Genomic DNA, 26782 nt, shown 5'->3' with positions numbered 1-26782 from the left:
TCTCCTCTTGCGATCGTGGCATCAGCCCCGACCACTGAATAACAAACAACATTGCCAGACATTCTGCCTATGGTGCCTATGGTTCTTCAGCGTATAGGCACGTTTGCTGCCGAAGGGCGGCGTTGTGGCAGGCACTGGCGCCTGTAACTACGGCGCTCTGTAGCGGTTTTGGATGTCGTTTCCGAGCACGGGTTCCTGTCCTCGATTTGTTCCTCAAGACACCTTATACAACCCCTCGAGTCTGTCATAACATTTCTGGTACACCTTGCATTTCTTTTGTGACAACGAATTACGTAAGCAATATTTTCCAGGCGAGTTTTCAGAATTATTTCGCCTAAATACTTTGTCTGTGGAACTTTCTTGACTTTCATGTATTTGTTGTTCAGAATTTTGGCTGCCAGGTTTTAGGTAGATGAGTTTTTCTTTTCTTTTTTCGAGATTGTATTTGGAGCCCTACTCTTTCTACTGTTTCTTTAAGAAGTACTATTTCTTTTTGTACAGGTAATCAATATATAAATATATAGCTTTAAAGTATAAACTGATTCATTTTACGTGTGTCCTTTCAAGTGTTGTCCGACATTCATGACATTTTAATCACTGAAATTTGAAAGCTTCCTGTCTTAGAGATATCCCACAATTTTGATTGTAATGTCTTGTTGCAAAATTGTTAAACAGTCTTCCGTTTAACAGCTATTATAAAATACACTCATATGTGAACGTATCTCCCTTCACACATCAGGTTTTATGACTGAGATATAATCTTTCACTATCTAACAACAGTGACGAATTCATGGATTTTATTGTCTGACGCCATCGGTTTTATCGCCTACTATGATGCTGTAAATGGTTTGATGAACCTGATGATGATCTGTGGATCGAAACTGCTTGTTCAATAAATAAATTTTATCTGCAGCTATTGACGGTAAACCGTGACGTTCTTCTAATATCGCATACCCTTTGAAAACCTGAAATTTCTTTTCATTTCCTCCTTCCCCTCTCAATGTTACACATTTTTTCTCAGACAGTGTCCGAATGACACGGGAAAGAGACAAGCAGAGAGCTGTTTCGTACCAATCAAAATGCCGATGGCGACAGAACCTCTTCTCATTTCGCCGACAACACCAACAGTTGTCGCAAACATTGTGCAAGTGACGCTTCCGCCCTCGCTGAATGGCCTGTACAGCAATGATATCGCAGCTGGTACGCTCGTAACGACAGCCGTGGTTCATTTCGGGCCCCGCAGCGCCCGGAGGCGGCCATAAAGAGCAGAGGCCCCTCCCAGCGGTCTACTGAGCGACTTCCGACTCCCAGGACGGCGTTTACTGTGACTCCCGCGGGATCGGCCATCTGGCGCGTCGCAGCACTGCAGCAGGGTGCCCCACACTCAGAATCTGTACCACACATGGGTTCGCTTCTCCGTTTCGAAGAAAAGACGGAAGCACCATTAGTCAAGGTACTACAGTCTTTTTGTTGGCTCCGATGTGGGGACGCCACATTTGGCACACTGAGGAGCCAAAGAATCTGCTAACCTGTCTAATATCGTGTAGGGCCCCCGTGAACACGCTGAAGTGCCGCAACACGACGTGCCATGGACTCGACTAATGTCTGCAGTAGTGCTGGAGGGAACTGACACCATGAACCCTGCAAATCCGTAAGACTACGAGGGGTGGAGATCTCTCTGAACAGCACGTTGCAAGGCATCCCAGATATGCTCAGTAATGTTCATGTCTGTGGAGTTTGGTGGACAGCGGAAGTGTTTAAGCTCAGAAGAGTGTTCCTGAAGCCAATTGTGGACGTGTGGGGCTTCGCACTGTCCTGCTGGAACTTCCCAAATCAATCAGAATGTACAATAGACAACAATGGATGCAGGTGATCAGACAGGGCTCTTGCGTACATGTTACCTGTCAGAGATCTATCACTCCAACTGCACACGCCCCACAACATAACAGAGGCTCCACCAGCTTGAACAGTCCCCTGCTGACTTGCAGAGCGCATGTATTAATTATACACTCCTGGAAATGGAAAAAAGAACACATTGACACCGGTGTGTCAGACCCACCATACTTGCTCCGGACACTGCGAGAGGGCTGTACAAGCAATGATCACACGCACGGCACAGCGGACACACCAGGAACCGCGGTGTTGGCCGTCGAATGGCGCTAGCTGCGCAGCATTTGTGCACCGCCGCCGTCAGTGTCAGCCAGTTTGCCGTGACATACGGAGCTCCATCGCAGTCTTTAACACTGGTAGCATGCCGCGACAGCGTGGACGTGAACCGTATGTGCAGTTGACGGACTTTGAGCGAGGGCGTATAGTGGGCATGCGGGAGGCCGGGTGGACGTACCGCCGAATTGCTCAACACGTGGGGCGTGAGGTCTCCACAGTACATCGATGTTGTCGCCAGTGGTCGGCGGAAGGTGCACGTGCCCGTCGACCTGGGACCGGACCGCAGCGACGCACGGATGCACGCCAAGACCGTAGGATCCTACGCAGTGCCGTAGGGGACCGCACCGCCACTGTCCAGCAAATTAGGGACACTGTTGCTCCTGGGGTATCGGCGAGGACCATTCGCAACCGTCTCCATGAAGCTGGGCTACGGTCCCGCACACCGTTAGGCCGTCTTCCGCTCACGCCCCAACATCGTGCAGCCCGCCTCCAGTGGTGTCGCGACAGGCGTGAATGGAGGGACGAATGGAGACGTGTCGTCTTCAGCGATGAGAGTCGCTTCTGCCTTGGTGCCAATGATGGTCGTATGCGTGTTTGGCGCCGTGCATGTGAGCGCCACAATCAGGACTGCATACGACCGAGGCACACAGGGCCAACACCCGGCATCATGGTGTGGGGAGCCATCTCCTACACTGGCCGTACACCTCTGGTGATCGTCGAGGGGACACTGAATAGTGCACGGTACATCCAAACCGTCATCGAACCCATCGTTCTACCATTCCTAGACCGGCAAGGGAACTTGCTGTTCCAACAGGACAATGCACGTCTGCATGTATCCCGTGCCACCCAACGTGCTCTAGAAGGTGTACGAATCAAGTCCGTGATAGAAAGTTCGTACTGTCCCCTTTTCCCTTTTGTGTGTGTGTGTGTGTGTGTGTGTGTGTGTGTGTGTGTGTGTGAGGGAGGGTGGGTGTGTGTGTGTGTGTGTGGGTGGGTGGGTGTGCTGCCGGCCGTCTCGTGGGAGATATGACAGGTTTGTGCGATCTTGTTGCGATGATAACTCATCGTGCTTTTGTTGACATCCAGATCACTATAGATATTCTGCAAGCGCCTAGTAATATCTGCGATGCTCCGGTTTCCCGCCAACACAAAGTCGATGACAGCTCTTTGCTTGCAATGCTCCTCCTTTACAGACGTCTTTTTGAAGGGCAAGTACAGCACCGCCACCGATTGAAACGTTACGAAACTATAGGGGCTGAAGCGGGAACGTTCCACGATGTCCTACAACAAAGTCCGCATATTTTCAACACAAATTGGCCGAGAAAACGTGTTCCATTACTTATTGCCGGCTCCTCGTATGTGGAACGCGTCAGTTTACACGATGTACACACATTATACGTGATTAGTGTCAACATCAATGAACACGTTATTTTTTTGTCCTACTCATGTCATGCCAGTACAATCAATAACTAGCTTTCTTACGGGCTAACAGTTCTAAATAGAATAGAAATTCGTCCATGGAATAGGAGTTGATCATGAGAAACGATTTAAATTTACATAGAAAACTTGCTTTGCTATTTGTCAGATAGTTGATGGTACTGGGCCAAGTTGACCAATAATTTTTGTCTTTATGTATTGAACTAAAGCCATAAATTCAACTAAATATCTAGGTATTACAATTAAGAACAACTTAAATTGGAAAGAACACATAGAAAATTTTATGGGGAAGTCTAACCAAAGGCTGCGTTTCATTGGCAGGATACTTAGAAAAGTGACAGACCTACTAAGGAGACTGCCTACACTACGCTTGTCCGTCTTCTTTTAGAATACTGCTGCGCGGTGTAGGATCCTTACCAGATAGGACTGACGGAGTACATCGAAAAAGTTCAAAGAAAGGCAGCACGTTTTGTATCATCGCGAAATATGGGAGAGAGTGTCACAGAAATGATACAGGATTTAGGCTGGAAATCATTAAAAGAGAGGCGTTTTTCGTTGCGACGGAATCTTCTCACGAAATTGCAATCACCAAGTCTCTCCTACGAATGCGGAAATATTTTGTTGACACCGACCTACATAGAGAGGAACGATCACCACCATAAAATAAGGGAAATCAGAGTTCGTACGGAAATATATAGGTGTTCATTCTTTCCGCGCGGTATACGAGATTGGAAGGTGGTTTGATGAACCCTCTGACAGGCAGTTAAATGTGATTTGCAGAGTATCCATGTAGATGTAGATGTAGATGAACTCCTTTCGGAGACACTGACGGCTTTCATAATGGGTTTTTCCTTTAGTGTTGTAGGTATGGATATAGAAGTGACTCTCTAGTGCCCTTAGGCAAGGGGGTAGGACGTGAAACGGGCCGACGTGGAGCAGAAGAGGCACCACAGGACATTTTAATTTACACTGTCTATACTTTTACAAATAAATTCAAACAACTTTGTCAGCATGACTAGAAAGGATTCAGGATTTACACTCATAGCAGAGGAAGTTCAAAAACATAACAAAACAATTTTTTTTACATGTGAAATTTCATCATATTTTCAATTGGTATTGGCTGCATTTTTTGTTGTAGGTACACTTTTCTTCGTAAGTAAGAGAGATTCTTCGATGAATTTTACACAGCATACAAACCATAATTACAGGTGTATGAAACTCTAGAATTTCCCAAATCTGTTAAAAACTGTGGTAAAAATTGAGATACTTAACTATAAAATTTGAGTTTTCTCTAAACACGAAGTTTAAAACGTAATAGGCAAATCATTTTTCCACAGATTAAATAATTTCTCGAGTTTCATACACCTGTAAGTATGGTTTGTAAGCTGTGCAAAATTCATCGAACAACCCCTCTTAGTAGATTAAAACTGAAGAAACTGCAAAAAGGTGGGAAATTAAGGAGATGGGACCTGGATAAACTGAAAGAACCAGAGGTTGTACAGAGTTTCAGGGAGAGCATAAGGGAACAATTGACAGAAATGGGGGAAAGAAATACAGTAGAAGAAGAATGGGTAGCTTTGAGGGATGAAGTAGTGAAGGCAGCAGAGGATCAAGTAGGTAAAAAGACGAGGGCCAGTAGAAATCCTTGGGTAACAGAAGAAATATTGAATTTAATTGATGAAAGGAGAAAATATAAAAAAGCAGTAAATGAAGCAGGCAAAAAGGAACACAAACATCTCAAAAATGAGATCGACAGGAAGTGCAAAATGGCTAAGCAGGGATGGCTAGAGGACAAATGTAAGGATATAGAGGCTTATCTCACTAGGGGTAAGATAGATACTGCCTGCAGGAAAATTAAAGAGACCTTTGGAGGAAAGAGAACCACTTGTATGAATACCAAGAGCTCAGATGGAAACCCAGTTCTAAACAAAGGAGGGAAAGCAGATAGGTGGAAGGAGTATATAGAGGGTCTACACAAGGGAGATGTACTTGAGGACAATATTATGGAAATGGAAGAGGATGTAGATAAAGATGAAATGGGAGATACGATACTGCGTGAAGAGTTTGACAGGGCACTAAAAGATCTGAGTCGAAACAAGGCCCCCGGAGTAGACAACATTCCATTGGAACTACTGACGGCCTTCGGAGAGCCAGTCCTGACAAAACTGTACCATCTGGTGAGCAAGATGTATGAAACAGGCGAAATACCCTCAGACTTCAAGAAGAATATAATAATTCCAATCCCAAAGAAAGCAGATGTTGACAGATGTGAAAATTACCGAACCATCAGTTTAATAAGCCACAGCTGCAAAATACTAACTCGAATTCTTTACAGACGAATGGAAAAACTAGTAGAAGCCGACCTCGGGGAAGATCAGTTTGGATTCCGTAGAAATAATGAAACACGTGAGGCAATACTGACCTTACGACTTATCTTAGAAGAAAGATTAAAGAAAGGCAAACCTACGTTTCTAGCATTTGTAGACTTAGAGAAAGCTTTTGCAAATGTTGACTGGAACTCTCTTTCAAATTCTGAAGGTGGCAGGGGTAAAATATAGGGAGCGAAAGGCTATTTACAATTTATACAAAAACCAGATGGCAGTTATACGAGTCGAAGGACATGAAAAAGAAGCAGTGGTTGGGAAGGGACTAAGACAGGGTTCCATCCTCTCCCCGATGTTATTCAATCTGTATATTGAGCAAGCAGTAAAGGAAACACAAGAAAAATTCGGAGTAGGTATTAAAATTTATGGAGAAGAAATAAAAATTTTGAGGTTCGCCGATGACTGTAATTCTGTCAGAGACAGCAAAGGACTTGGAAGAGCAGTTGAACGGAATGGACAGTGGTTTGAAAGGAGGATATAAGATGAACATCAACAAAAGCAAAACGAGAATAATGGAATTTAGTCGAATTAATTCGGGTGATGCTGAGGGAATTAGATTAGGAAATGAGACACTTACAGTAGTAAAGGAGTTTTGCTATTTGGGGAGCAAAATAACTGATGTTGGTCGAAGTAGAGAGGATATAAAATGTACACTGGCAATGGCAAGGAAAGCGTTTCCGAAGAAGAGAAATATGTTAACATCTAGTATAGATTTAAGTGTCAGGAAGTCATTTCTGAAAGTATTTGTATGGAGTGTAGCCATGTATGGAAGTGAAACATGGACGATAAATAGTTTGGACAAGAAGACAATAGAAGCTTTCGAAATGTGGTGCTATAGAAGAATGCTGAAGATTAGATGGGTAGATCACATAACTAATGAGGAAGTATTGAATAGGATTGGGGAGAAGAGAAGTTTGTGGCACAACTTGACCAGAAGAAGGGATCGGTTGGTAGGACATGTTCTGAGGCATCAAGGGATCACCAATTTAGTATTGGAGGGCAGCGTGGAGGGTAAAAATCGTAGAGGGAGACCAAGAGATGAATACACTAAGCAGATTCAGAAGGATGTAGGTTGCAGTAGGTACTGGGAGATGAAGAAGCTTGCACAGGATAGAGTAGCATGGAGAGGTGCATCAAACCAGTCTCAGGACTGAAGACAACAACAACAACAACCCCTCTTACTTATGAAGAAAAGTGTATCTATAGCAACAAATGCAGCCAACAGTAAGTGAAAAAATCATGATACTTCACATTTAAAAAATATTATTTTTTGGTGCTTTTAAACTTCCACTGGTATGAGTGTGAATCGTGAATCCTTCCTGGTCATGCTGACAAAGTTTTAGGAATTTGTTTGTAAAAGTATAGGCAGTGCAAATTAAAATGTACTGTGGTGCCTCTCCTTCTCGAAGTCGGCCCGTTTGACGTTCTACCCCCTTGAGCCAAACTAATCGTCATCAAACATACAATCTTCGTTTTCATTCTTATCGACATGTAGAGAGTGGACATTTTGTCCAAGTAGGCAGCAACAAACTCATACACAGCCCAGCAGCTTGTGAAGACGAGCGTACGCAGTCGTAGCGCAGGGACTTACGGCGACGCGCGACTCCTTGAGATCGAGGCGCATGGCGAGCGCCTCGCGCATGAAGACGTCCGGGTAGTGGGAGGCGAGGAAGGCCCTCTCCAGCTCCTCCAGCTGCCAGCTGTTGAAGTTGGTGCGCGACCGCCGCCGCTTGCTGCCGCCGCCGCCGCACACGTCGTCGCTGTCCACGTCTGCAACACACGGCGACCACAAGCCGCAGTCAGCAACGCGGTCTTCCGAGTCCCCGCCCTGCCGGTCAGCGCAAGCGTCTCAGTAGAGGCCCCTCGTTCGCTCTGGTGACCAACACGCTTAACATGACCAGATCACATACCCTACAATGGAGTGAATAGAAAGAGTGAGAGAAACCGAAAGGAAACTTAGATCGTATCGGAAAACAAATACACTACTGGCCATTAAAATTGCTACACCACGAAGATGACGTGCTACAGACGCGAAATTTTACCGACAGGAGGAAGATGCTGTGATGTGCAAATGATTAGCTTTTCAGAGCATTGGCACAAGGTTTGCGCCGATGGTGACACCTACAACGTGCTGAAATGAGCAAAGTATACAAACGATTCCACATACACAAACAACAGTTGACCGGCGTTGCCTGGTGAAACGTTGTTGCGATGCCTCGTGTAAGGAGGAGAAATGCGTACCATCACGTTTGCGACTTCGATAAAGGTCGGATTGTAGCCTATCGCGATTGCAGTTCATCGTATCGCGATATTGCTGCTCGCGTTGGTCGAGATCCAACGACTGTTGGCAGAATATGGAATCGGTGGGTTCAAGAGGGTAATACGGAACGCCGTCCTGGATCCCAACAGCCTCGTATCACTAGCAGTCGAGATGACAGGCATCTGTAACGGATCGTGCAGCCACGTCTCGATCCCTGAGTCAACAGATGGGGACGTTTGCAAGACAACAACCATCTGCACGAACAGTTCGACGACGTTTGCAGCAGCATGGACTATTTGGTCGGAGACCATGGCTGCGGTTACCCTTGACGCTGCATTACAGACAGTAGCGTCTGCGATGGTGTACTCAACGACGAAACTGGGTGCACGAATGGAAAAACGTCATTTTTTCTGATGAATCCAGGTTATGTTTACAGCATCATGATGGCCGCATCCCTGTTTGGTGACATCGCAGTGAACGCACATTGGAAGCGTGTACTCGTCATCGCCATACTGGCGTATCACCAGGCGTGATGCTATGGGGTACCATTTGTTACACGCTTCGGTCACCTGTTGTTAGCATACACTTGACTTTGAAAAGTGGACGTTACATTTCAGATGTGTTACGACCCGTGGCTATACCCTTCATTCGGTCCCTGCGAAACCCTACATTTCAGCAGGTAATGCACGACCGCATATTGCAGGTCCTGTACGGGCCTTTCTGGATACAGAAAATGTTCGCGAAACCCTGCATTTTAGCAGGATACTGTACGACCGCATATTGCAGGTCCTGTACGGGCCTTTCTGGATACAGAAAATGTTCGACTGCTGCCCTGGCGAGCACATTCTCCAGATCTCTCACCAATTGAAAACGTTTGGTCAATGGTGGCCGAGCAACTGGTTCGTCACAATACGCCAGTCACTACTCTTGATTAACTGTGGTATCGTGTTGAAGCTGCATGGGCAGCTGTACATGTACACGCCGTCCAAGCTCTGTTTGACTCAATGTCCAGGCGTATCAAGGCCGTTATTTCGGCCAGTGGTGGTTGTTCTGGGTACTGATTTCTCAGGCTCTATGCACCTCATCTCCATGAAAATGTAATCACATGTCATATTCTAGTATGATCTATTTGTCCAACGAATACCCGTTTATCATCTGCTTTTCTTCTTGGTGTAGCAATTGTAATGGCCAGTAGTGTATGTATTTAAGTTTGTTATAATGAAAACGAAGATTATGTTACTGTCCTTTTCCTTAAGAATAGAGCAATGTCCATTAAACACCTTTATTTTAGCACATGAGGTGTATTTTTTAGTCAAAGCCATGTTATTCGAAGAGGAGGAGATTAGTGTTAAACGTCCCACCGACAACGATGTCGCTAGAGACAGAGAACAAAGTCGGATTAGGGAAGGAAAGCCACCGTGAGTCATTTCGAAGGAACGATACCTGCGTTTACCGTAAGTGATTTAGGGAAATCTCGGGAAGTCAAGATGGCTGGACGAGGGTTTGAAGAGTCGTCCTCTCGCGTGCTAACCACTGCACTATCCCACTGGGTAATATTGTTCGAAAGCTCTTTGTTACTTCTCAGAATGCGACTCGCGGATTCAAAGATATAATTTCTAAACGTGATGTCAATGACTGAATGAATTAAAAAACAAAGCAAGTTCATCATTTTAATGTTACAATAAAGTAATTAATGGTTATACAGTTTTTATTTTTAAAACAGAATAAAAATCACAATCCATGCAGTACTTTTATTTGGCATTGAAGAAACTTTTTCGAGCCCGAGAAACTTTGTTTCTGGTTCTCCTGGCTCGAAATTTGAGTTTTACATATCGTAGTTCACCCCAAAAACCAATGTGCATAAAAAATATGATTAACGCTGCTGTTCTATTCATACCCTCCGTGGATTGAACACAAACATCAAGTTTTTATTTTACAAGAGCGAGAAATAAGCTCGAAACTATTAATAAGATTCAAGTTAGGCATAATATCTGTATTCCACATAACGCTGATTTTCACATTTCTTATTGAAATTATCAGCCGGCCGTGTGGCAGGGCGGTTCTAGGCGCTTTAGTCTGGAACCGCGAGACCACTAAGGTCGCAGGTTCGAATCCTGCCTGGGCAAGGATGTGTGTGATGTCCTTAGGTTAGTTAGGTTTAAGTAGTTCTAAGTCTAGAGGACTGATGATACGTGTGTGTGAAACCTTATGGGACTTAACTCAAAAATGGCTCTGAGTACTATGCGACTTCTGAGGTCATCAGTCGTCTAGAACTTAGAACTACTTAAACCTAACTAACCTAAGGACATCACACACATCCATGCCCGAGGCAGGATTCGAACCTGCGACCGTAGCGGTCGCTCGGCTGCAGACTGTAGCGCCTAGAACCGCACCGCCACTCCGGCCGGCGGTACTTAACTGCTAAGGTCATCAGTCCCTAAGCTTACACACTACTTAACCTAAATTGTCCTAAGAACAAACACGCACATCCATGCCCGAGGAAGGACTCGAACATCCACCGGGACCAGCCGTACAGTCCAGGGACTGATGATCTCAGATGTTAAGTCCCACAGAGCTTAGAGCTATTTGAACAATTTTACACCACATAGCCAGGAAAAGTTGCAGGAAAAAGTGTAGAACAAGTAAAGAATTTTCAAATATAAGTCAAGACTGAGATTAACAGTAATTTATTTGGTCTATTTATTGACATAAATAGCAATAAAATTGACCATGATCTAAGTTCCTAGAACTCAGATGAGATCTCATTGACTGGAGTACAATTGTCATCAGTGATTAATCCCGCTTCGAACTGAGACCACTGACCATTAAGGAAGTGTCTGGAGACGCGCCCAGACAGCTCTAGGATACCAACCTGATCCTCACTTGCCGTACAGTCCACCAACCAGGAGCAGTGGACTGCAGTGCCACTACTTTTCGTACCAAGTCCTCTTTGCTTGTCATCCAGGGCGCCCTTACAGCACAGCGGTAGATCGAAGAATTCTACGGCTCGTTTTGTTACCCTTTGTGGCAAGTCATTCTGGGCTTACATCTCAACAAGAGGACGCCCTCCGCACATGGTGAGAATTTCTAGTGCTTGTCTTCGGGCTTGCCAAACCCCCTACCTTTGTCAGCGAGATCGCCGGATCTCTCCCCAGCTGAGAATGTTTGGAGCATTGTGGGCGGGATCTTCCGAACATCTAGGGATTTTGATTAAATAACAACCAAATCTGGCATGCTATGAAATGGAGATGAGCGTTTGGCGTCATTGGCTGGAAGGCCCCTTACAGGGCAGACCCGGCCGCCTTGGTGCAGGTCTTACTACATTCGACGCCACATTGGGCGACCTGCGCGCCGGATGGGGATGAAATGATGATGAAGACAGCACAATACCCAATCCCTGAGCGGAGAAAATCCCCGACCCCGCCGGGAATCGAACTCGGGTCCCTGCGGACGGCAGTTCGTCACGCTGACCATTCAGCTATCGTGGCGGACGGAGGACACCCGACATCTCTGTCGATCAATGCCAAGCGTAGGAACCAGAGGTGGAACAACTAGCTCAATCTGTGAATCCCTTTCTCTTGAATAAATCATCCATTTTTCCCTGAAATTGTAATCATCTGTTTGTCTCTACATGTACATCACATCTATCGATTTGCATCTCATTAGGTTTTATTCGTTTGTCGTATCTTAGAGTGTACACAGACTTTTTTCTGCTGACGAAAAAAACCATACAAAAGGTGATTCCGTCATGATGTTACAAACACTCAAGGAATGAAACGTATCAATTTGCTTTCGGTATTTTGAGAGGTGGCAGTATGTCGGAAAGTATAAACGCCATGAATTCAGTGGTGTTTTCAGAATCCACAGAGATGGAACTCTTGTGATTTCTGTAAAATTCTCATCAATTACTAAATGTGTAATTGCAAAAGTACTTTATCCCTTCAACATCATTGCCAAACATATCATGGATTGGTCAAGACTGTCCCGTATTCTTGGATCTCAATTTTTTTATTTCCACCTTTTCTGAGGGCTTCCTCGACTATGTTTCCTTTTAACTTCGTAGTTACACATCTTTATACCTATTGTGGGCCATTCTTTCAAGGTGAATCAACTATTTCTCTGATGTCCTTCAATTTGTCCCGGTATACTACGAAAACTTACACCTAATCTTAGTTTTACATTTTCATTTCGGATGTGATGAACTCTAGTGTTTCCTACTTTTTTTGTCAGCATCCAACACCACTCTCTGTAAAAAAATTATAAGGGTTGCCATGGTTCAATAAAAGTTTACCGTTCAGTCAACACTGGCTTTGCTACACAACAAGTCTTACTGCTGTAATTACAAATTCAGGAGTAATTTATCAGTTACTACCTGGAGCTACTGCAGCGTGAGGACCGAAACAATTTCATCTTTTTCTGCTATCCTTCATTATTGCTAAAGGCTGTTGTTAAGAAGCCTATAAAAAGTGTGCGATGGAAATGTCGACAACCGGCAATCAGGAAAGAGTCGTCGAGTCTGATGAAGCTGCGTTCAGAAATCACTCATCGTCCTGCCAGACATACGGTAATGATGGGCACCAGGATCGGAAATTGGCGTGAGTGATTGAAGCAGGTGTTTTGCTCGGGGCAGGGGCCACCTATTTCATTTGAATGACGCAACAGCCGCCAACGGCGGATCAACGAATGCAACGGTATAACGTTGTCGCTTTCACAATTGCTTCTCCGCTTTACATAGTATTCATACACTGTTTTGCACCATCACTTATGTGAAGGAGTAGATTTTTACGAGCTCTGGGTCGAACTCCACAGCTGTTATATGTTTCATAAAAGATATACAGGGTGTTTCAAAAATGACCGGTATATTTGAAACGGCAGTAAAAACTAAACGAGCAGCGATAGAAATACACCGTTTGTTGCAATATGCTTGGGACAACAGTACATTTTCAGGTGGACAAACTTTCGAAATTACAATAGTTACAATTTTCAACAACAGATGGCGCTGCAAGTGATGTGAAAGATATAGAAGACAACGCAGTCTGTGGGTGCGCCATTCTGTACGTCGTCTTTCTGCTGTAAGCGTGTGCTGTTCACAACGTGCAAGTGTGTTGTGGACAATATGGTTTATTCCTTAAAACAGAGGATTTTTCTGGTGTTGGAATTCCACCGCCTAGAACACAGTGTTGTTGCAACAAGACGAAGTTTTCAACGGAGATTTAATGTAACCAAAGGACCGAAAAGCGATACAATAAAGGATCTGTTTGAAAAATTTCAACGGACTGGGAACGTGACGGATGAACGTGCTGGAAAGGTAGGGCGACCGCGTACGGCAAACCACAGAGGGCAACGCGCAGCTAGTGCAGCAGGTGATCCAACAGCGGCCTCGGGTTTCCGTTCGCCGTGTTGCAGCTGCGGTCCAAATGATGCCAACGTCCACGTATCGTCTCAGGCGCCAGAGTTTACACCTCTATCCATACAAAATTCAAACGCGGCAACCCTCAGCACCGCTACCATTGCTGCATAAGAGACGTTCGCTAACGATATGGTGCACAGAATTGATGAGGGCGATATGCATGTGGCCAGCATTTGGTTTACTGACGAAGCTTATTTTTACCTGGACGGCTTCGTCAATAAAGAGAACTGGCGCATATGGGGAACCGAAAAGCCCCATGTTGCAGTCCCATCGTCCCTGCATCCTCAAAAAGTACTGGTCTGGGCCGCCATTTCTTCCAAAGGAATCATTGGCCCATTTTTCAGATCCGAAACGATTACTGCATCACGCTATCTGGACATTCTTCGTGAATTTGTGGCGGTACAAACTGCCTTAGACGACACTGCGAACACCTCGTGGTTTATGCAAGATGGTGCCCGGCCACATCGCACGGCCGACGTCTTTAATTTCCTGAATGAATATTTCGATGATCGTGTGATTGCTTTGGGCTATCCGAAACATACAGGAAGCGGCGTGGATTGGCCTCCCTATTCGCCAGACATGAACCCCTGTGACTTCTTTCTGTGGGGACACTTGAAAGACCAGGTGTACCGCCAGAATCCAGAAACAATTGAACAGCTATAGGAGTACATCTCATCTGCATGTGAAGCCATTCCGCCAGACACGTTGTCAAAGGTTTCGGGTAATTTCATTCAGAGATTACGCCATATTATTGCTACGCATGGTGGATATGTGGAAAATATCGTACTATAGAGTTTCCCAGACCGCAGCGCCATCTGTTGTTGACAATTGTAACTACTGTAATTTCGAAAGTTTGTCTGCCTGAAAATGTACTGTTGTGCCAAGCATATTGCAAGAAACGGTGTATTTCTATCGCTGCTCGTTTAGTTTTTATTGCCGTTTCACATATACCGGTCATTTTTGAAATACCATCAGCTGGTGTCCAACCTTTTACTATCGCTCCTACTAGTTTTAGCAAACACATGGACCATTTGTGGCACCTGGTAATTAGCAATAAAAAAGACTATGATACCAATATCTAATTGTAAGACATTCAGAGCTTATACAAACATTATAGAAATTCCCATAATGTATTGCATAACGTCAATATGTGAAAACTGTCTGAAATCTTTTTCCACTAATTTCCAGGTAGACCTACTTTATTTTAACAAATATTTGAAAATGTACGTTATAGCAGTTCAACTTTTCTTAGAATATAATTTATATTTTTTTTTTTTCGTGTGGCTGTTAAGCTATCCCCATCCTCTACAAACTTCTCGGTATGTATGGAAGTGATGATATGGAAGTGATAACAGGAGTTGGCGATGTACCCCAAGAAACAAGCAACGCTGACTCCATGGGATAGCATTACGAACTTGCGAGAGTTTCTTCACAATACTTCCAATCGTAATTTATCAAATGACGTCCGATGCCCACATTCAGTTCTGAAAAAATATAATTATCTACATTAATCAAGATACGTTCACTGTAGTCCTCGATAATTATGGAATCATATTTCATGTACCAGGAACTTTCTCTACATAAGATATAGGGGAGTATGAAGGACTAGCGATTCACGCAAACGTTTAAAAAAACGTTATTGCTTGTTAATATACAACATAAAATAACTGATCACCCTCCAAGCTGAGCTTCGTCGTAGCGCATCAGACGATCTCCCTGGCTGTTAAATCGCATGGAGCATTTCACGACAGACAGAGTCATTCGCTGATAAACGATTTTAGCAATCTTTTTCGGGTTTCTTTGTTATATATATTACGCAGTGGTGGTGTTTGCTGTATTCCAAGAGCTAACGACATTCGCATTTGTCTGATCTTTGAGATAGAGATTCAATACGTCATGGACGATGAAGATACTGAATTCCTTTCCGCAAAAAGAAAAATTTGGAGACAGTTAACGAACATTATTAATTTGATTTAATCAGCTTCACGTCTGAGAGACTATAAACATAAATGTCAACTAGACCAGTAACCCTCACAGAGATTCATTTAATATTTTAACTTGTCAGCCAGCATTCAATTATGCAGATATTGTTTAGATATTCTGGTTGAATAGAGTATATTATTGAGCCTTAATCTTAATGTGGAATGATGTCGTCAGTTGTAATATTACCCTTGGGGACGGCTATAACGTGTTACAATTGATCCCCAGTGAATGCGAGATGGTTTTGTTGCCATTTCTACACAAGTTGCAATATTTGAATAGTATCTGTAAGATAAATGCCTGAAAATTGGCTATAATGAAGTTTTTTCTATAGTAGGCCGAGGAATCGTAAGTGTTCAACAGAAAAGGGGGATAGGTGCCACGAAAAACTATGGAAGTTATTGTTGAGGAAGTTTTAAGTTCCACAAAATCTGTAAGCAGTGTGAGTCAAGAATCTAGCGTACGTCACGTCTGATCGCATAGACGTTTGCCAGAAAACGAGGAAAAACGAGATCCTAAAAGCTGGATGCAAACCAGAATACCGTGCATTCAGCGACAAACTTGCAGATTCCAACAAACATTGTGCCAATCTGTTTCTTGAGTCAGGATGTCAGGGAGTTAGCTTTCAGTGTGCTCTTTACACTGTAGTCTAAAGTTTCCGCCGGCCGAAGTAGCCGAGCAGTTCTAGGCGCTACAGTCTGGAACCGCGTGACCGCTGCGGTCGCAGGTTCGTATCCTGCGTCAGACATGGATGTGTGTGATGACGTTAGGTTAGTTAGGTTTAAGTAGTTCTAGGGGACATAATCTCAGCAGTTAAGTCCCATAGTGCTCAGAGCCATTTGAACCATTTTTTCTAAGGTTTCCAGAGACATGATGTAAAGTACATAGCGTGGGAGTGAATTGGCCGAATGCATCTCGACAACGGAATATTTCATTATGAGTTCGTCGTCCAGCGGGAACTAATCTCGCCTGAGCAATCAGTTACAATAAAGAGAGCGTGGCAGAAAGTACCTTGTGGTTATAGTGAAACTTTCCCTATTTAACACGTTATAACACGGAATCTAACTACCGTACGAGCACCAAACTTGGCAGTATTAATGCCAAGGACACGAGGAAGAGAAATAATGCAGAATCAATTCAACTGAAACAATTTTAAATGTGCTGCTACTGTATATCATACCACTGAATATCGCTACCATCACCGCTACAGGAGGGGCTCCAAATAGCGCCCGTCAGTGTCTAGAAGAGTCTGAAAGCGCAGGATTACATGCTGCACAGCAGAACGAAGCATCCCCGTTTCTGCGCTGGTTGCCTCTCTTGTTATCTATGAATGTCCGCTGGTAAACTCTGTCCTTCAGGTAGCCCCAGAACCAGAAATCACATTGAGTAAGACAAGGTGACCGCGCCGGCCAAGCATTTGATAACGATCGGCTGGTAATTCGATAGTTTCCAAATGTGTTTCAGAGGAGCAGGAGGACTCCACAAGCAATGTGCTGTGGGGCCCCATCTTGCATAAAAACTGTTGAGTTCAAGGCGTCTCTCTCCTGGAAGGCGGGTATGACATGCTGGCGAAGCACATCGCAGTAACGCTGGACAGTCACGTGGCACGTCTTTGGTCCTTGAGCGGCAACCTGTTCAAAAAAGAATGGGCCAATGACGAACGTAGCCGTGTTACCACACCATACGGCGACACGTTCACCATACAAAGGAAGTTCATGCACAGTGACTGGAGTGAAAGATCTCCTCACTCAGCAATTCTGTGTGGTCAACTCACCCGTCAGAGAAAAATGAGCTTCGTCTGTCTGCAACATGGTTCAGGGCCAGCCCTCGTCAACTTCATTGCTTGCGAGAAAGCGGAGAGAGAAGTCAACATGTCTCTGTGCGTCCTGTGGTGCAAGCTGCTGTACGATATGGATCTTATAAGGATGCCATTTGAGAATGGTTCGAAGCACCTTCTGTACAGTGGACCACGGGATGTTCAACTGTCGTGACTCAGCACGCGCACTGCCTGACAATCGGGAATTGCGCGCAGCGCTGTCTGCCATAGCAACAGCGATTTCATCAATCACCTGAGGTGCAACCGGTCGTCGGCCTCTTGCCGGCGTGACGCCCAGTTCTCCAGTTGATTCGAACTTCTTCATTATACTCTGCACTGCATGTAGAGAAAGAGGAACCTTCCGTAATCCTTTCAGCCAGCGATATTCTCGAAATGCAGCTACAGCATTACTGTTGTTTTGATAATAGAGCTTCCCCAGTAATGCCCTGCTCCTTTTCTCCAAGCTCTTGTTGATACGCTAGCAAGTGCACTGCGCGACTGTTTCATTTGTGTGAGACTACGAATCACAATGTCTGATCACTGCACCTGGCTACCATAGTTGGAACTGGACGGTGGCGTCGTGACGCCTGGAAACCATGGACGTTAAGGCTACCGAGTTTGGAACTCGAACGCTAATTAGTTTCCGCGTTATAACGTATTAAATAGGGGAAGTTTAATTAAAACCACCCGGTATTAGAAGACCACATTTTTGAAACCCCAGGACTTGTATAATGTAGACAACACTGGTATTCATACCGTGAAAGTTCCAACAAAAGTATTGGCAAGAAGGGGAAGAAGATCACAAGTTGAGGCAGTTACTTCAGCAGAACGAATGGAATAATGATTGGTCGGATTTCTTCGAGAACATTATTTGGAGACATGAGGTGGTGTGTTTCATGTTAGGTGATTCGTCAATCGACACAACTGCCGTTGTAGGGCACGAACAAATCCAAGAATTATAACTGAAAAGTCACAAAGTCGACCAAAATCTACAGTCTGGTGCAGTATGACCGCGGAACGTCTGATTGATCCAACAGCGCCTGGTATCGTCAGACGCTGAATGAATATCTGTGACCACTAATAACACAGGGGGGGGGGGGGGCAAGTGTTGTGAATATCCTTTTTCTGCAAGATGGAGCACCATCTCAATTTGACTGCATCGTTCGTGACTGACTGGATGAACACTTTCCGGGACGTTGACAGGGATGGCGAGGACCCCAAGAATGGCCTCCGACAAGTCCCGACCTCACCCTTTTGACCAAAGAAAAGGTGTACCGAACCAAACCACTCTCACGAATTAGAGCTGAGGATCATTGTTGTCTCGGAAATGTACGTGTGACTTTCTTGCAGAAATCCGTTGATGACATTCCTGTATGTTTACGTCGTCTGGTCGGCAACGCAGAGGATATGTGGAATTGTAGCGTAGTACACACATTATCTTGATCCTGAGAACCGACTGCAATTAGTTCCGTGTGCAAATATTTGTTAATAAAAATACTATGGACATTTAAACTAGAGAGCGACTTCTCACCGCCCTGTAAAGACAGTCGTTTTTCACCCGCTCTGTTTGCGAATGAAATAGGAAAGAAAATGAATAGTAGTGGTGTTTTGCATCAAGGCGGACGCAACTTCTGATATTGTTGTTAGTAGTGGTACAAGGTACCTTCCACCACGCACCATAAGGTGGCTTGAGAGGGATGTATACAGGAGTTGATTTAGATATTGAACATATTCAAACATAGAGCGTTCAGGCGTTCTTGCCAACCCGTGGTTGCACTTTTGTGTCCTAATATTACTAATTCTACATAAACATACTCGAGCCACACTCATGACAAAAATTGTGTAATCCCTCTGTTATAGCTTAAACCGGTTTTTAAGTACTAGTTAACAAGGTCATAATTGTAAAATTACCATAGGCTACTGTAGGTTATCATAAGTAAGACTAGTTTTCCTAATAGCTTTGGTCAGTTAAGGTAGTATGCATATTACCCGCACATTAGATGTGCTGCCTATCTGTCGGGCGTTAGCTCATAACGATCGCTTTCTTTCGACTTACTAAGGTTCCCCTAAAAATGGAGTGATGAACTGACTAGAAACTCAGCGAGTTTTTATAAAGGTGAAACGTCCCCATAGAAAAATAATACAAGACTGTGCTTAAACTGACACACAATATTTTTAGCGCAACGCAATCTGACTTTCAAAAATCCCTACAAAAGAATGGCTCTGACTAACATTAACCTATACGTTTCACATATCACTTACCTCACAAAAATCTTGGTTACTCGAACTACTGCAATACAGCGAGCACCACTACTGCCAGCTAAATAAAAGATTCAAACTACTGAAGGCACTAACTACTGATAGCCATAGTTAGCAAATGACAGATGTTGATAGAGAACAAACAATGTATTTACCTTAATATTCATAATATATATAACAGTTCATGACATCCAGTCTTACAAATTTCAAAACTCCGCCATCTCTCTCCCCACATCCACCACTGCTGGCGGCTCACCTCTAACTGCGCAACGCTACGTGCTGTTAGCATCCAGCCGCCCAACACTACAATGGCGAGTATTCAAACAATGCCAACCAGCCACTGACTGCACACAGCGCAGCCAGTGATTTTTCATACAGAGCGCTATGTGGCGTTACCAATAAAAAAACCTAAATAGCCTACTTACAAAGGACCAGGTAACCTGCGGGACATTTTGTTCTGCGTAGTTATCCTCCTATCTGTTTCTTACAGCTGATCAATATTTGTAGCAAAATTGAAATTGTCAATGTATAAGTTAGGTTTTGTTCGAAATTTGTTAACCTGCGACGTGAGATATGCCCTTCTTTGAGCTTTCTCGATGTACTGCGATAATCCTGGTAAGGATCCCACACCGCGACACAGTACTCCGAAAGAGGACGGACAAGCGTAATATACACTCCTGGAAACGGAAAAAAGAACACATTGACACCGGTGTGTCAGACGCACCATACTTGCCCCGGACACTGCGAGAGGGCTGTACAAGCAATGATCACACGCAGGGCACAGCGGACACACCAGGAACCGCGGTGTTGGCCGTCGAATGGCACTAGCTGCGCAGCATTTGTGCACCGCCGCCGTCAGTGTCAGCCAGTTTGCCGTGGCATACGGAGCTCCATCGCAGTCTTTAACACTGGTAGCATGCCGCGACAGCGTGGACGTGAACCATATGTGCAGTTGACGGACTTTGAGCGAGGGCGTATAGTGGGCATGCGGGAGGCCGGGTGGACGTACCGCCGAATTGCTCAACACGTGGGACGTGAGGTCTCCACAGTACATCGATGTTGTCGCCAGTGGTCGGCGGAAGGTGCACGTGCCCGTCGACCTGGGACCGGACCGCAGCGACGCACGGATGCACGTCAAGACCGTAGGATCCTACACAGTGCCGTAGGGGACCGCACCGCCACTTCCCAGCAAATTAGGGACACTGTTGCTCCTGGGGTATCGGCGAGGACCATTCGCAACCGTCTCCATGAAGCTGGGCTACGGTCCCGCACACCGTTAGGCCGTCTTCCGCTCACGCCCCAACATCGTGCAGCCCGCCTCCAGTGGTGTCGCGAAAGGCGTGATTGGAGGGACGAATGGAGACGTGTCGTCTTCAGCGATGAGAGTCGCTTCTGCCTTGGTGCCAATGATGGTCGTATGCGTGTTTGGCGCCGTGCAGGTGAGCGCCACAATCAGGACTGCATACGACCGAGGCACACAGGGCCAACACCCAGCATCATGGTGTGGGGAGCGATCTCCTACACTGGCCGTACACCACTGGTGATCGTCGAGGGGACACTGAATAGTGCACGGTACATCCAAACCGTCATCGAACCCATCGTTCTACCATTCCTAGACCGGCAAGGGAAGTTGCTGTTCCAACAGGACAATGCACGTCCGCATGTATCCCGTGCCACCCAACGTGCTCTAGAAGGTGTAAGTCAACTACCCTGGCCAGCAAGATCTCCGGATCTGTCCCCCATTGGGCATGTTTGGGACTGGATGAAGCGTCGTCTCACGCGGTCTGCACGTCCAGCACGAACGCTGGTCCAACTGAGGCGCCAGGTGGAAATGGCATGGCAAGCCGTTCCACAGGACTACATCCAGCATCTCTACGATCGTCTCCATGGGAGAATAGCAGCCTGCATTGCTGCGAAAGGTGGATATACACTGAACTAGTGCCGACATTGTGCATGCTCTGTTGCCTGTGTCTATGTGCCTGAGGTTCTGTCAGTGTGATCATGTGATGTATCTGACCCCAGAAATGTGTCAATAAAGTTTCCCCTTCCTGGGACAATGAATTCACGGTGTTCTTATTTGAATTTCCAGGAGTGTAGTTTTTTGTCGTTCATAAAAACTATCGATAATAATAACAATAGTACAGTTTTTTTCATTCGTAAAAACTTTCACGGTTATCAATAACAACAGGAAACGCGGCCTTCGACCATGATGGAGGGCGTTCTGCTGAGTAAAGAACAACAATAATAATTATAATTATGTGCGGTCTAAGGCGTCTTGCCACGGTTCGTGCGGCACCCCGCCGTCGGAGGTTTGAATCCTCCCTTGAGCATGGGTGTGTATGTTGTCCTTAGCGTAAGTTAGTTTACGTTACATTACGTAGTGCGTAAGCCTAGGAACCGATGGCCTTAGCAGTTTGGTCCCATTTCCAATTATGATTATTCAGTGTGGTTTTTTCCACCGTGTACGAACTCTAGGAATCGTTCGATGAGAGGATACAGAACAAAAAATGTCTGATGACTTTATGTCCAGAAATGCACGGTTTCCATACTACAGACTATTTACTCAGTCATTACTTTTACAGAGACTGCAGTCTAATACGTGCTGTACCATGCAGCCACAGTTACAGTATGCATGGCTTCCTCCTAGAGGGAGGTACCGTTTCTCATCCGTCATGCCTCGGTGACCTCTTCTGCCACAGAACTGTGTGTCCGACTCACTTCTCTTACTGACTCATCTTGTAATGGATGTGATACAGAGTTGTACACAATGGTTCCGTATTCTAATCCACATGGTCTTTACTTACGGAAAGGCCCATGGCAACGGACGGCGGCGGCCAGCAAGACTGTATCAGGAGACCTACCCGCGCCGACAACAACCACAGTACTCGATGTCAGTAACACTATTTCGCCGTTTGTCTGAGACATGAAGAACGTACACGATACGTTCGGACACCAGACATGGAGGAAAGTGTGATTAATACTGCGGAAGGCGAGCGCCGTCTCAGTAGCACACCGTTGGACTGCCAGTACACAGCAGGCCAGACGACCGGGTGGAACGTTCTCCATTACTACCCTTTCCGCTTTCAGCGCGTGCAGGGCTTACTAGCGACAGACTTTGCACATCGGGGGCAGTATGTCACTGGTTTCATCACCAGGCAACCACGATTCCGGGATTTGTGTCATTCGTCCTATTCACATGCTGAGTGGTACACTACGTGATCAAAAGAATCCGTACACCCTCTAAAAACATACGTTACTCATATTACCTGCTTTGTGCTGGCATCTACTGCCAGGTACTCCGTACGAGCTACCTCAGTAGTCATTAGACACAGTGAGAGAGCAGAAAGGTGCGCTCCGCGGGCCTCACGGACTTGGAACGTGGTCAGGTGATTGGGTGTCACCTGTGTCATACATCTGTACGCAAGATTTCCACACTCCTAAACATCCCTAGATCCACTGTTTCCGTGAACGGACAGGTGTTGCACAAAAGCGTACAGGCCGACCTCGTGTGTTGACTGACAGAGACCGCCGACAGTTGAAGAGGGTCGTAATGTCTAATAGGCACTCAGCTATCCAGACCATCACACAGGAATTCCAAACTGCATCACGATCCACTGCAAGTACTCTGACAAGCAGGAGGCACGAAAATTGGGATTTCATGGTCGAACTGAAACGTCCCCTTAGAACAATTTATACACGACTGTGCTTAAGCTGACACACAATATTTTTAGCGCAACGCAATCTGACTTCCAAAAATCCCTACGAAAGAATGACCCTGATTAACATTAACCTATACGTTTCACAAATCACTTACCTCACAAAAATCTTCGTTACTCAAGCTACTGCAATACAGCGAGTGCCACTAGTGCCAGCTAAATAAAAGATTCAAACTACTGAAGCCACTAACTACTGATAGGTATAGTCAGCAAATGAAAGATTTTAATACAGAACAGACAATGTATTTTCCTTAATAGTCATAATATATATGATACTTCATGACATCCAGTCTTACAAATTACAAAACTCCGCCATCTCTCTCCCCACGTCCACCACTGCTGGCGGCTCACCTCCAACTGCGCAACGCTACCCGCTGTTAGCATCCAGCTGCCGCTGCCCAACACTACAATGGCAGACAACAATGCAAACCAGCCACAGACTGCACACGGCACAGCCAGTGATTTTTCATACAGAGCGCTACGTGGTGTTGGCGTTACCAATAAAAATACTTAAACAGCCTACTTACAGAACAGCTGCTCATAAGCCACACATCACGCCGGTAAATGACAAACGACGCCTCGCTTTTTGTAAGGAGCTTAAGCACTGGACGATTAAACAGTGGAAAAACGTTGTGTGGAGTGACGAATCATGGTACACAATGTGGCGATCCGATGGCAGGGTGTGGGTATGGCGAATGCCCGCTGAACGTCATCTGTCAGCGTGTGTAGTGCCAACAGTAATATTCGGAGGCAGTGGTGTTGTGGTGTGGTCGTGTTTTCCATTGAGGGGGCGTGCACCCCTCGTTGTTTTGCGTGGCACTATCACAGCACAGGCCTACATTGATATTTTAAGCAGCTTCTTGCTTCCCAATGCTCTTGAAGAGCAATTCGGCGATGGTGATTGCATCTTTTAACACGATCTAACACCTGTTCATAACGCACGACCTGTAATGGGCTGGCCTGCTCAGAGTCCTGACCTGAATCCTACAGAACGCCTTCGGGAGCTGTCGGCATTTCTTGCGGGTGACTTTGTCTCCCCTCCTGGAAGAAGTTCCATTGATGATTGAAAGGGTTATGTGGTCTCTACATGATGGTGCTCCAACCACTTAACCGTCAACGTCTGGACGCATTTCAATCGTGTCTTTCCTGGTCGATGGATCGGACGAGGGGTCCAACTGCTTGGCCTGCTCGTTCACCGGATCTCAGCCAGTGCGATTTCTGATTATGGGACCGTCTCAAAACCATCGTGTATGTAGAGCCTGTTCCAGATGTGGATACACTGGAGCAGCGCATTCATGCTGCCTTTGACACTGTTCGGATGCAACACGGCCGATGTAAACGAGCTACGACTCGTACACGCTTGCGTTAAAGTACATGGAAACCATTTTCAATACGTATTGGAACTGTGGCTGCATGGTACAAAGCGTATTAGACCGCAGTCTTTGTAACAATTTATGATCCAATAAAAGATCCCTAACATGGAAACCATGCATTTTTAGACATAAGTTCGTTAGACCTTTTTTGTTCCGTATCTCCTCATCGATCAATCCGTAGAGGTTGCACAAGGTGGAAGAAATCACTCTATAGAGCCTTAATAGACCTAAGTAAAAACAAGGCCCCGGGAGCAGACAATATTCCATTATAACTACTGACAGCCTTGGGAGAGCCAGTCCTCACAAAACTCTACAATCTGGTAATCAAAATGTATGACACAGGCGAAATACCCTCAGAGGTCAAGAAGAATATAATAATTCCAATTCCAAAGAAAGCAGGCGTTGACAGATGTGAAAATTATCGAACTATCAGTTTAATAAGTCACGGATGCAAAATACTAACGCGAATTCTTCACAGACGAATGGAAAAACTGTTAGAAGCCGACCACGGGGATGATCAGTTTGGATTCCTTTGAAATATGGGAACACGTGAGGCAAGACTGACCCTAAGACTTATTTTAGAAGCTAGATTAAGAAAAGGCAAACCTACGTTTCTAGCATTTGTAGACTTAGTGAAAGCTTTTGAAAATGTTGACTGGAATACTCTCTTTCAAATTCTGAAGGTGGCAGGAGTAAAATACAGGGAGCGAAAGGCTATTTACAATTTGTAAGACTCGAGGGGCACGAAAGGGAAGCAGTGATTGAGAAGGGAGTGAGACAGGATAGTAACCTCTCCACTATGTTATTCAATCTGTATATTGAGCAAGTAGTAAAGGAAACAAAAGAGAAATTCGGAGTAGGTATTAAAATCCGTTGAGAAGAAATAAAAACTTTGAGGTTTGCCGATGACATTGTAATTCTTTCAGAGACAGCAAAGGACTTGGATGAGCAGTTGAACGGAATGGACAGTGTCTTGAAAGGAGGATATAAGATGAACATCAACAAAAGCAAAACGAGGATGATTGAATGTAGTCGAATTAATTCGGGTGATGCTGAGGGAATTAGATTAGGAAATGAGACACTTAAAGTAGTAAATGAGTTTTGCTATTTGGGACGCAAAATAACTGATGACGGTCGAAGTAGAGAGGATATAAAATGTAGACTGGCAATGGCCAGGAAAGCGTTTCTGAAGAACAGAAATTTGTTAACATCGAGTATAGATTTAAGTGTCAGGAAGTCGTTTCTGAAATTATTTGTATGGAGTGTAGCCATGCATGGAAGTGAAACATGGACGGTAAATAGTTTGGACAAGAAGAGAATAGAAGCTTTCGAAATGTGGTGCTACAGAAGAATGCTGAAGATTAGATGGGTAGATCACATAACCAATGAGGAGGTATTGAATAGAATTGGTGAGAAGAGGAGTTTGTGGCATAACTTGACTAGAAGAAGGATCGGTTGGTAGGACATGTTGTGAGGCATCAAGGGATCACCAATTTAGTATTGGAGGGCAGCGTGGAGTGTAAAAATCGTAGAGGGAGACCAAGAAATGAGTAAAATAAGCAGATTCAGAAGGATGTAGGTTGCATAAGGTACTGGAGATGAAGAAGCTTGCACAGAATAGAGTAGCTTGGAGAGCTCCATGAAACCAGTCTCAGTGCTGAAGACCACAAGAACAACAACATATATTCTTATGTTGGTGCATATAAACTGTACTTGCATTAGAAGTCATTGCTTGTGCTACATAAAATGGCTCTGAGTACTATGGGACTTAATATCTGAGGTCATCAGTCCCCTAGAACGTAGATCTACTTAAACCTAACTAACGGAAGGACATCACACACATCCATGCCCCAGGCAGGATTCGAACCTGGGACCGTAGCGGTCACGCGGTTCCAGACTGAAGCGGATAGAACCGTACGGCCACACCGGCCGGCGCTACATAAAAGAGCAGATGTTCCACGATTAACTATTTTTATTATTT

At 45.1% G+C, this 26782-nt stretch overlaps 1 protein-coding gene across 1 annotated transcript in view; it reads right to left on the bottom strand.

Moving 5' to 3' along the window:
• LOC126335200 (homeobox protein unc-4 homolog) overlaps positions 1 to 26782 on the bottom strand; it is a 434374-nt gene that overhangs the window by 101225 nt on the left and 306367 nt on the right. Inside the window, exon 2 of the mRNA XM_049998211.1 lies at positions 7579 to 7757. Within this exon, the coding sequence (XP_049854168.1) occupies positions 7579 to 7757 (179 nt within the window). The remainder of the gene's footprint in view (positions 1 to 7578; positions 7758 to 26782) is intronic.

Source organism: Schistocerca gregaria, chromosome 2 (genome assembly GCF_023897955.1).
Source record: "Schistocerca gregaria isolate iqSchGreg1 chromosome 2, iqSchGreg1.2, whole genome shotgun sequence".
NCBI lineage: Eukaryota > Metazoa > Arthropoda > Insecta > Orthoptera > Acrididae > Schistocerca > Schistocerca gregaria.
The sequence above is the reverse complement of the archived record's forward strand: the minus strand, read 5'-3'. Positions and strand labels throughout refer to the sequence as shown.